This window comes from Homalodisca vitripennis, chromosome 8 (assembly GCF_021130785.1).
Source record: "Homalodisca vitripennis isolate AUS2020 chromosome 8, UT_GWSS_2.1, whole genome shotgun sequence".
Lineage (NCBI taxonomy): Eukaryota > Metazoa > Arthropoda > Insecta > Hemiptera > Cicadellidae > Homalodisca > Homalodisca vitripennis.
The window spans coordinates 64340949-64353188 of record NC_060214.1 but is presented as its reverse complement, the minus strand read 5'-3'; the positions used below and the strand labels follow the sequence as shown (position 1 = coordinate 64353188).

The 12240-nt window shown below is 41.6% G+C and overlaps 1 protein-coding gene across 1 annotated transcript in view; it reads left to right on the top strand.

Moving 5' to 3' along the window:
- Positions 1-246: 246 nt before the first annotated feature.
- The window catches only part of LOC124367631 (putative inorganic phosphate cotransporter), a 34404-nt gene continuing 22410 nt past the window's right edge, over positions 247-12240 (top strand). The window contains exons 1-2 of the mRNA XM_046824605.1: positions 247-408; positions 621-748. Coding sequence (XP_046680561.1) covers positions 336-408; positions 621-748 — 201 coding nt within the window. The 5' untranslated portion in view covers positions 247-335. The remainder of the gene's footprint in view (positions 409-620; positions 749-12240) is intronic.

Below are 12240 nucleotides of genomic sequence, written 5' to 3'. Positions count from 1 at the left end.
AACCTTATGGACGTTCTTCAGCCTTCCTATTCCTTTTTCGTACATCTAAAATATATCAGTCGACTAAATTTGCATAGAATTACTTATAATCAGCGCTAGTTCCAGAGGTGTTCTACTGAACTAAAATATGCAATTATATAGGTTAAATTATGTAACATTTAACGATAATTATAATAGATAAAATTAATGAAAGAACAATTTCCATTGTGTTAAACTACTACTATCTCACTGCTGATAGTAAAACACTTGGCACTATAGTTTCCGCAGTATAATACTAACAGTACCGCCAGTACAGGACGTGAACTAAACAAACAGCCCGAGGATTCAGTCGTAAGATGACTTCCAACGATATCAGATCTACCACGAAAGAAGCGACTGAGCCAATCCTGCTCGTGCAAAGGCCTCCAGGTTAGTTTAATTAATGAAGCTTTTTAAATTAAATTTAACTGCCATAATTTCTGTGTTAAAGTTTAATAAGATTAATCATGTTTCACATTAACCTCCAATATTACAATAACTGCAGGACAAGGTGAATTTTGTTCACTAGTAGAGTTATAGCCTCCTTTTTATGTTTACGGTAAAGTTTCACATTACTTAGCGAAAGTATCGTTGATTTATAGGTTTTGGAGTCCGACACCTGCAGGCAATAATGACATTTTTCTGCATGTTTTTATGCTATGCCCTGAGACTCAACCTGTCTGTAGCTATTGTATCCATGACTGACAAAACTTCTCGCTCTGGCATACCGGTGAGTTCACCACGACCACACTATTTCATCACATTGTTGTGAGAGGCCTCTTTTTCATACACACTGTACAGTATTTTAATTCAGAATCTGTAAAACTTGTATATTAATAGGCTACACCTAGCAATTTATCTTGACAATTTTCTTATAATAAACAACCACATACAGCTATCACACTTGTATAGTCATAGTCTATTTCATACAAAGTAAAAAGAAAAGGACCAATTGGTTAAATATAAACATTTTTTAAGTGTATTGTAACTTAAGTCTTAAACTTTTATTTTCAATTCTTCTAAAAGCTAACTAACTGGTTTTCTTTATATTAAAGCATTCCTCAAAAGAATACAAAGGCGGCTTGGTTAAAAAATTCTTTACTTCTATGTTAAATTTTAACAGATGTTGTCCTTAATACATTTTGTTCCTAGATAATGTAAATATCTCATTCCTCTGTAATATGTTTTCTTTCTGCAAACATTAGAGATTTTGTTAAACGATACGTCTGTTACAACGAGCATATAGGAATGTGTGTGTGTGTGTTTTATTTATACGATAAAAAAGTTGTTTGGTATATTTATCAATTAAAATAATGTAATACATATATTACCAAAGTTAGTAGTTCAGAAAAATATTTAACATATTTATACCTTATATATTTTGTGACGCTCAGCGATATTTTTGTAGGAACAGTAACCTATCTAAATTGCTGATTGTGTCGTCCCATAAATGCTTATTCCGTATTCAATATTTTACTGGAGTAGAACGGGCGCCACTTTGGCCGTAACATGGGCTCTTATGGAGTTATTCTGGACCAATGAGAAAGCAGCAATGGCGGCTAGGCCACGCCCCCTGCCCCCCTCCCCTCCCCCCTCCCACACCCCCCGCCCCCTCCTAGACCCCCTGCGACGACCCCCCAGCCAATGGGAGAGCAGCAAGCCCCCCACCTTACGAGAGCGATGGCGGACGAGCGATGGCGGACGGTGTCATGGCGGATGAACAAAAATTTGTGTCTCCGGCGGCCGGTATCCGAACCCGGGCCCCTACGAATGCGAGACTGTCGCGCTGACCACTGGACCACGGAGACGAGTTGTGCGTGGCGGCGCGATATGGCTGTACGTGCGGCGCGGGGCGCCCGGCGATCAACGAGTCCAATAATAACTACACAGATGTGCATTCCAACGGCTCTTCTCCCTCTCTCGGTGACGGATGCAGGTGCACATTCCAACGACTCCAATAATAACTACACAGATGTGCATTCCACAGTAACCAACATGAAACATTAAATCATATTGCGTCAGCCTGGGAGCTACGTGAGCCACGTGCAGATCATTAGTCTTCAGTCCATACCGGTGAGTCAGCTATTTATAGGTGCTCAGGTTACCGAACATTACCGGAGCGCTATATAAATAGAGCGGCCGACCGATGGCCAGTCATTAACCGTGCTGCTCTTCACTGTGGTAAGCCTGCTTCTTACTTGTTCACTTAACACTATTCTGTCATTGTCATTGTGTATAGCTACATTGTACCATCTCAACGATAGCCGTTCATTTAAACAAATTTAAAATAACATTGTCATATTTGTTTAACATAAACCTCAACTACATTTCTCAATAAGCCATATATCATGTCGGTAAATATGCTAGAGCCTGTATATTTAGTAAACACCAGTGAAACGTATGTCAAAAAGTTTAGACTTTACGGTATGAGGACAACGTTTAAATTCAACAGTCCTCCTGAAGGAATATCTGAACTGGATTGGATTAAGCGGGGGTTCGGAGAAGTTGTAGAGCAAATGAAAGCTAAAGCTTCAGATACAGATTACCTAGGTTTCACTTTGAACAGTTTAAATTTCAAGAATAAAGATCCGGGATACGTAGCCTTTAGACCAGCTGATGAAGTTAACCTTGACGTGTTATGGAAAATCTTTGGAGGTATTGTACAGAGTAACGCTGAATCTGTCACTTCTAGTGATACGTTTCAAGTGTCTTGTACGGTTGTCAATCTGCCCGTAGGTAGAGGTAGAAATAGGCCCGGTAAATACAATAGCTTCAGCGAAGAGTGCAAAGGACGAAAAGGTATCGTAGTCATTAAGAATAGCGATAATCTGTGTCTGCCCCGAGCTATAGTGGTAGCAAAAGCCTATGCCAAAAAAGATCCTCAACTTAAAGCAATAAGGCAGGACATGGCTAAGAGACAAACATTTAGAGCACAGAAACTAATGGCAAAGGCAAGAGTTAATATTTCAGAAGAGGGGGCTGGTATAGCTGAACTTGAAAAGTTTCAAGACCACTTGAAGAAATATAACATAACAGTATTCAGCTATAATGCAAAAGGGCGGGACGTATACTTCAGTGGTAACAATACGGAAGCCTCATACAAAATAAACTTGTTGTTTCACAAAGGTCACTTCAACGTGATAACTAATTTGACAGCAGCTTTCGCTTGCCATTTCTATTGTGAAGCTTGTCATGTGCCGTATGACCACAGAGGTGATCACCGATGTTCTAATGTCTGCTCTGCTTGTAGCACAATCTCACCTCCCTGCAAGCTCGAGCATTCAGGAATAACTTGCCCTGAGTGTAATCGTCACTTTAAAAACCAGCGCTGCTTTGCTGCTCACCAAGGTGATCTCTGCAAAAACGTACAGAAGTGTCTCGACTGTGAGAAAAACATATACAAGAAACATAGAAAAACACAACATGAATGCGGTGAAGTATATTGTAGCACTTGCGCAGAATTTAAACCCGCTAATCATCAATGTTACATGCGCCAAAACAAAGTACCCACTAAGAATGATAACTTTCTGTACATATTCTTTGACCTGGAGACTCGTCAGGACGAATGTTTAGAGAACGAGCCTGACATCAAGGTTCACAAAGCTAACTTGTGCGTCTCAGAACAGTTCTGTAGCCAATGTATAAATAATAACGAGTTTTGTGAAAACTGCCTCCAACGCAGAAAAATCTTTCAGGAAGACCCAATATCCAGTTTTATGAACTATGTAATGGAAATTCGCAAACCATACAAAGACGTGTGCGTCATAGCTCATAACGGACAAGGATTCGACTTCCAATTCATCTTGAGATATATTCTGGAAGAGACCAAATTCACACCGGAAGTCATTACTCGTGGGACAAAAGTAATTTTGCTGGAGTTTGACAACGTACGTTTCATTGACTCTCTCAACTACTTTCCCATGTCACTGTCCGCTCTTCCTAAAGCCTTTGATCTTGGTCCCGAAATGAAGAAAGGCTACTTCCCTCATCTGTTCAACACGATCGCAAACCAAAACTACGTGGGACCGATACCAGCAAAAGTATTCTATTGCCCAGAGTCAATGTTTGAAAAGAACTACAAAGACTTCGAGAAATGGCACAATGAACAGGTATGCAATAACTATGTGTTTGACTTTCAGAAGGAATTGATAGAATATTGCATCTCTGACGTTGACATACTGGCAAAGGCGTGTATTAAATTTAGATCCCTATTTTTAGCCGAATGCAATGTCGACCCGTTTCTGGAAGCTGTCACCATAGCTAGCGCATGTAACCTAGCGTTTAGGCGTAATTTCTTAAAGCCTGAAACAATCGGAATATTGCCAAAGAAAGGATACAGATTAGTGGACAATCATTCTGGCATTTCTTTACAATGGTTGACGTGGGAAGAAGAGCGGCGAGGTGTTAGAATACAGCACGCAGGAAGAGAGCGAGAGGTCAACATTGAGGGAATGAAGGTGGATGGATTTGATGGAGACAGAATATATGAATTTCAAGGTTGTTACTATCACGGATGTCCAAAGTGTTTCCCGTACAAAAGAGGTGAACCGTTGAAGGAAGATCCTTCTGACACCCTCGAACTCAGATACGAGAGGACAAGAGCCAAAATCGAGAAGCTGTCACGTACACCTTATGAGGTGGTAGAGATGTGGCAGTGTGACTTTAATAAACTAAAATCAGAAAAGGAGCTAACATATTTGGAAAACCATCCCGTGTTGAACACCTTACCGCTCAATCCACGAGACGCATTTTTCGGAGGAAGAACCGGAAATGCCATGACGTATTACAAGTGTACGGAAGATGAGACAATACAGTATGTGGACGTATGCTCCCTATATCCCTACGTTTGTAAACACGGTAAATATCCGATATCCCATCCTACCATCTATATTGGTGACAAAGAGTGCAGAGAGAGGGGAATGCAGGTTGAGGGCTTGCTAAAGTGCAAAATGCTACCTCCAAAAGATCTTTATCATCCAGTGCTTCCAGCTAGAATGAATGACAAATTAATGTTTGTACTGTGCAATGTCTGTGGTGAAGAGCTCAACAACGATGACTGTCAACACAGTGACGAGGAAAGGGCGTTGATTGGCACATGGACGATGGATGAAGTACGGAAGGCAGTTGAAAAAGGCTATAGAGTTGTTGAAATGTACGAGCTGTGGGAGTACAACGTAGCCACTTTCGAAACGGGCGGATTGTTTACAGACTTTATCGACAAATTTCTAAAGATAAAACAAGAGGCGTCCGGCTATCCATCATGGTGTCAGACAGACGAAGAAAAGGAAAAATATGTGCAGGATTATTACGACCACGAGGGAGTAAAGCTTGATCCGTCAAAGATAGAGAAAAACGAAGGCCTCCGCTCTCTAGCAAAGTTAATGCTTAACTCGTTCTGGGGTAAGTTTGGGCAGAGAGAAAACCAGACAAAAACGCTCATCACCAGAGACCCTGAGGAACTGTTTAAGCTGTGTATGGATTCTAGCGTTGCCGTAAACAGAATACAGGAAATCAACGATGACGTTGTCCTGGTAAGCTGGCAACATTTAGAAGAAGTGGGCGAGTCATTAGCCACTGTAAACGTTGTCCTAGCTGCCTACACTACAAGTCAAGCCCGTTTAAAGCTTTATGATCATCTGGAGGCACTGGGTAAACAAGTATTGTACTACGATACAGACAGTGTTGTGTACGTATACAAAAATGGCTTGTACAGAGTAAATACCGGCGACTACCTAGGGCAGATGACAGACGAGCTGGCTAAAGACTACGGTCCCGGATCTCATATTGTAGAATTTGTTTCCGGTGGTCCAAAGACGTATGCTTATCGCGTTTTTTCCACAAACAAAAACGATTTTGTATCTGTCTGCAAAATCAAGGGTCTCACTCTTAACCTAAAAACTTCAAAAAATCTAAATTTTGAAAAACTTAAAGAAATGGTTCTTAGTGAAACCTGGGTAACACTCGATATTGAAGAAAACAGAATTAGGAGAACAAAGTCCAGGCAAATAGTTACTGTCAAAGAGACAAAGGTTTTCAAAATTACAGGTCCAAAACGCAGACGCGAAGGTGAGTATGGAACCCTGCCTTATGGTTATTGTAAAATGTCAAAAACCAGTTAGATGGTACCTTATGCTGACAATACAGAATTATGTTAACAAGTAATGAGTCTATTGTCACAGTCGAATTGAGTTTGGAGCGAAAATGAGAAAATAATGAATAAATTTACCTCTGTACTGTATTCCCTTTAGTCGTACTCCATCCACCATCACCACGACACCGGAAATATTCTGGTTCTTCATCTTCCTCACCCGAATATCCTGATTGCGAATTCCGCAAAAAACTACTAATCACTAGCACTGGAGACCACGGATGACGCAGAGGATGATCGTGATAGTGGTATTATTAAAAACGTATCAACGAGAAACGAGTATAGGTGATACGCACCAAGAATAATTGGTAGCACTCTGCACGGAGCCGAACTCAGTACTGAGAGCGGGATACGTGGCAGAACGGCGCCTCTACTAGCACATGTGGTCAACACATGTTGTGACGCACTTCCTGCGCTGTTGTATTCGCGGTTCCAGAGCCGGGGTGACGAGGAGGTTGGTCTAAACACCGTAGAAACAAACTTTTCCTTCGGTCGTTACGAGGTGTGACCATGTAAGGTGCGAGGACTCACGCATGTAGATGGGTGAAACCTTCACTGGACGGGCACCTCTAGCGTCCACCACCCTGTTAAAGCGCTCGGAAACCCGTGTTTACGTCAGCAGGTGTATAATGATATGAAGTATGCAATAAGGCTAATTTCAGCCACTAATCCGATTTATGCCTCTGCAGACTCTAGATTATATAAACTCTTTCCACAATCCTACTACCACTACTAAAGGGAATATAGTATCATACTCTCGGTCTTTATCGCTGCTCGAGAGAATACCCTTGTTCAACGGACAAGGAAGGGAGGTGGGAACTCGTTGTCCCATCACAGCATACAGCGTTGGTTGGGGCTGTATGGGTATTCCCGGTCGGCGTGTTGACAGTCGATCAGAGTGTTGACAACCATCGGTAATGCCAGGGGGATAACGGAGGCATGAACTAGCGTCTTTTGGAGCATGCCACGGTCTACAGCGGTGGAGGGGCTGTAGAATTTAGGGGGTTAAATATAAAAGATTACTTAGATATTCATCATTTGCGTAATGGACAAGCGTCAAGCAATAGCTAACGAGCTACACAGACCGGCTCGTCGCAATTTCAAGAGGCGTGGCGTCACCTTGAAAGGTAAAGACGATTTGTACCAAGCGGATCTTGTAGAGATGCTACCGTACGCTGGTGAAAACAAAGGTATGAAATACATACTTACGATGATAAATTGCTTAACAAAGTTTGCTTTTGCTGTACCGCTAAAGAGTAAAACCGGATTAGAGGTAGCGAGAGCGTTAGAACCAATTTTGAAGAAGCATAAGATGAAGAACTTTCAGACCGATCAGGGTAAAGAATGGTTCAACATTCATGTTAACAAACTGATGACGGCGTACGAAATAAATCACTATAACACTTACTCAGAGCTTAAAGCAAGTATAGTAGAACGGCTCAATCGGACGCTAAAAGAAAAAATGTGGAAACTGTTTACTGCTAGAGGTAATTACGAGTGGCTCTCCATGTTACCGAGAATAGTTAAGGAGTACAACGCGTCCGTTCACAGGAGCATCGGTATGAAACCGAAGGATGTGAGGGAAAAACACGTAAAGCTTATTCTGACGCGTATCGAAAAATCGAGAAGAAATAAAGGGAAAAAACAGATCGAGTCAAAGTTCAACGTGAACGATAAAGTAAGAATTAGCAAGTACAAGCGTGTTTTTAAAAAAGGTTACATGCCGAACTGGACGAATGAAATATTCACAGTGTTCGCCGTGAAACCGAGCAATCCAAAGACATACATTCTGATGGACTCTAGCGGGACTGTGTTAAAAGGTGGTTTTTACAAAGAGGAACTAGCCAAAGCAAAAACTGGTGACGTTTATCTAATTGAAAAAGTATTAAAAAGAAAAAAAGATAAAGTACTTGTTAGATGGACAGGTTTCGATAAAACAAGTGATACGTGGATAGACAAGAAGCATATTATCTGAGGACTTAATGTTCCGTCCAAGAGAGAGAGAGAGAGAGAGAGAGCGACTGCTGGTGCAAGCTATATTTAAACATAGATATTTACGATGCGCAGTCAGTAACAGCTGGAATGCGTGTCGTGAAGCAGTCTCTGGAGCTACCCGTGTCTAATTTTGACCGGTATGTGGGTGGAGGGGGAGATTTGGAAAAAAGCAAGCACGGTCTTCTCCTACCAAACTCTATACGCTGTATTATTGCAGGGCCTTCTAATTGCGGTAAAACCAACGTGCTGTTCAACCTCTTGTTTGATCCAAACGGCCTTGTTTACGAGAACGTGTACGTTTTTTCTAAATCACTTTATCAACCCAAATACCAATTTCTTGCAAAGGTATTGCCTAAAGAGATTGGTTACTTTCCTTCAGATGACAATAACACCGTTATAAGTCCTAGCGAAGCCAAACCGCATTCCATTATGGTTTTCGACGACATAGCGTGTGAAAAGCATGACAACATCCGCGCTTATTTCACTATGGGCCGTCACAACAATATCGATGTTTTCTATCTTGGCCAAACGTACAGCAGGATCCCCAAACAACTGATACGAGACAATGCAAATTTTTTAATACTCTTTAAACAGGATGACATGAATCTTAAACACGTGTACGCTGATCACATCAATACAGACATGCCGTATGACTCTTTGAAAAAACTATGCACTCTAGCGTGGAATGACAAGCATGGATTTCTTGTCATAGACAAGGATCGCGACCTTTATAAGGGCAGATACCGCGTTGGGGTTGACACTTTCCTTGAGTCACTATGAGTACGCGGATCTATTACTACAACGACGTTAGAAGGTATGCAGATGCCGGTTGCGGTGGTATCAAGAGACTTACAAAGGTAAGCTCTAATCTTTGCACGTGGTATTACGCAGATAAGAAAAGGTTTTGCGGTAACTATTGCAGTAGACGTGGTGCACACGGTCATGCGTATAACAGACTTTGTTGGCGTCATAGAAGACCAGGTTGCTACAGCAGGAGCTTACCGCCAATAGTGCTGTTGATGATTTCATCTAGCCAGCGTATATACAACAGAGATAGGTGGATAGCGTTTATAGCCGAGTGTCAGGAGAAGAATGTACCTATTGAATTGGTAATTTACCATGAGGACATGCTAAACGGTACGGTGCGTGAACCCATGAACCTACTGTCTCGGTTTAGACCGTTCCCCGACCTCTTTGGCAAGCCGATATTGAAACTCAGTAACAGTCACGGTAGTTTGAACTTTACTCAGATATACTTAAGGATGTTGAAGTATGCTTGTGATATACCTTATGCCACTAAATGTATAGTGTTGACTGAGCGCAGTATACCAGTTAGATCCCCCGTTACACTCTATAGACGTGCACTGCGGTCGCGGTGTTACTTAAACATAAGTTACAATGTAAGTTACGGCCCAATGCCTAGTAGTGTAATGGGAAGGCGGGGTAAACCGTTTGCTGCAGTGAACAACATATGTCAAGGACTGTACACAGCAGATTTCTTGAAAATTGCATTACCCACAGTACCACTGCAGTGCGAAAAATTCGGCATCTCTTTGGTAACGAAAACCGGTGAGTATAAAATAACGCAACCAAACCTGTTTAGAAGCTGGCATGAATTTACCGGCGCAAACTCGGATGAGTTTCTTCTTCTAAACTCATATCTGTTGCACAACACTAACGTTGATCGACCTATTCAACGTTTGAAGGAATATATGGACAGAACAGTGTCAAACGATCAGTATACGGTCGCTGAGATCCCTCAGTGGCGGCACGGTATTAAAAGAACATTTATTTTTAGAGATATGACGCTACGAGAACGCATACCCAGATTCAATCCTGAGACAGACAGATATTACTACGGCCTACCATTGACCTCTGGTGTTTCACTTAAAGAAGTGATTCGTTACATTAGAAAACACAAGAAGCGGGCATTGTTTTTTAGACAAGTAGAACTGCCATGAAGAGGGTAAGGTTTGACGATAGAGTGGAGGTAAGGCTAGTTTCGCGGTATGACGAGTGCAGATTATTCGATACTTCATCATTTTTCGAACAGATGAGGAAATCCTATATAAATAAACAGATAGCAGGCTGTGGGTTCAGTGTCAATCATGACGCGAAACAAGAAGCAGCTTATGACGGAGATATCAAAATTAAAGAAAGCTATAAAACAAAAGTATAATCGGTTTAAGCGGGGTGAATTGGAGTCCGAGGAGATGTTTGAAAAGCAATACCAGCCGTTGATCAAGGAATTGCGTGACACCAAGGAGACACGCACTTTACACACCGATGTCAAGAAGGAAATCAAGAAAGAGGAAGATGATGCAGATGATGACGATGATGAAAACTCAGAGTTTCTACCAAATGTATTTTCTTCGCCTAATCTTTCCCATTTAAAACCATCGGTCTCCACTAGACTTGATTCTGGAGCAGAAGAAGTGTTTGAGACAGACGACCAAGGTGATGGTGGAAACAGCGAAATTACAAAAATGCTTTCAACACCTACGGGTCTACAGACGGCGTCCCAATATATCGCCGACAGCTTTGCTCATCCGTTGACCAGAAAGTACATGCAAGAGCTTATGAAGGATTTGGGTGGGCGTTCATCTAAAATTGACCATCTTTACGGTCCTCGTTACGAAAAAAATACTTTAATGGTTGGCAATAAAGAATTGCAGTTTGATGAGGACGGTAGTATTCGAATAGATGATGTGGCGTATAAGCCACAAGAGGGTCTGTACGAGTTGATTTTCAAGCGAATACCAGATGATGAAATCTACAATGACGAAGACAAAATCGCTTACAAAGATATACTGAAGAAAACTAGCGCTCATAAAAGAAACTATAACCCAAATGGAGTTATCAATCGCAACACGTCGCTCAAGTATAAGTATGTAATTTCAGACTTATTTCCAAAAGTAGTTAAGGGTTCTGGAGCTGACAGGAAAGCTCATAGTGTGACTAAATCACTATCAGATCCCGATACGGTTTACTGGAACGATCCAAATGAGTTGTGCGACCGTCTTAGGCTGTTGGTGGCATCCGCTGAAGCTGGAAACACGAACCACAAGAACGAGATTATAAATATCATTGAAGAATTGAAAGAATCAAAGACTATATCAGGTGATGGTAACGCGAGATTCAGATCATTGATGAGATGACCGTCAATAAGTTTGGTCAGAGGCCACAATCTCTGAAGAAGCAAGACATCCAGAGAGTTATGAATACTGTAAACAAAAAGCTAAAGAAAGATGTAAGAAGACTGTACTCTCAAATTGCAATCCTTCAGAATCAAGCGCTTATTCAGCAGGATCAAATAAACAGCTTACAAAATACAAATGAAGAAGCTATAAGACGTCTAGCAGTTCAACTATTTCACTGGATCAACAAGATACACACTACCGTACCTCCAGCTCGCTTCCACGCCGCCTTAGATGCTGATGAAAACACATATATTGACTGGGATAAGATATTTATAAAGAGCAATGTACAGGAGGAGTCTTCATCACTTGTAAAATGAGTGTGGACAAGTTTGGACGACGCTTCAAGCGTACAAAGGCTAAACAAGGTCCGAAAGGCGAGGGATTCAATGTGACTGCCGAAGGTGACTATGACGTGCAGAGAAAACGTCTGAGAAATCTAGGGAACCCTGAAGATGAACTAGACGCTGTTAATCTACAGACGTTGATCAGTAAGTTAGGAGATCTGCAGACCGAAATGATTACTTTAACCGACAAGTTAAACAGCTTGAAAGATTCACAAGAAAATTCTATGAAGCTTTTAGCGGTTCAATTGTTCCATTGGATCAATAGAGTACACAGTACCGTAGCTGTTGGTAGGTTTCAAGCACACTTTAACGTTGATGCACATACATATATCGACTGGGATAAGATATTTATAAAGAGTAAAGTTCGTGACTCGCCATCACTTGCACAATGAGTGTTGACAAGTTTGGACGGCGATCCAGGCAGTTTGGAAAAGGCGGGTTAAGGGGACCAAAAGGAGATGGATTCAAGCTGACGGCCGAAGGTGACTACGACATTAACGGGAAGCGTCTAAGACATGTAAAAAGTCCAGAAGAT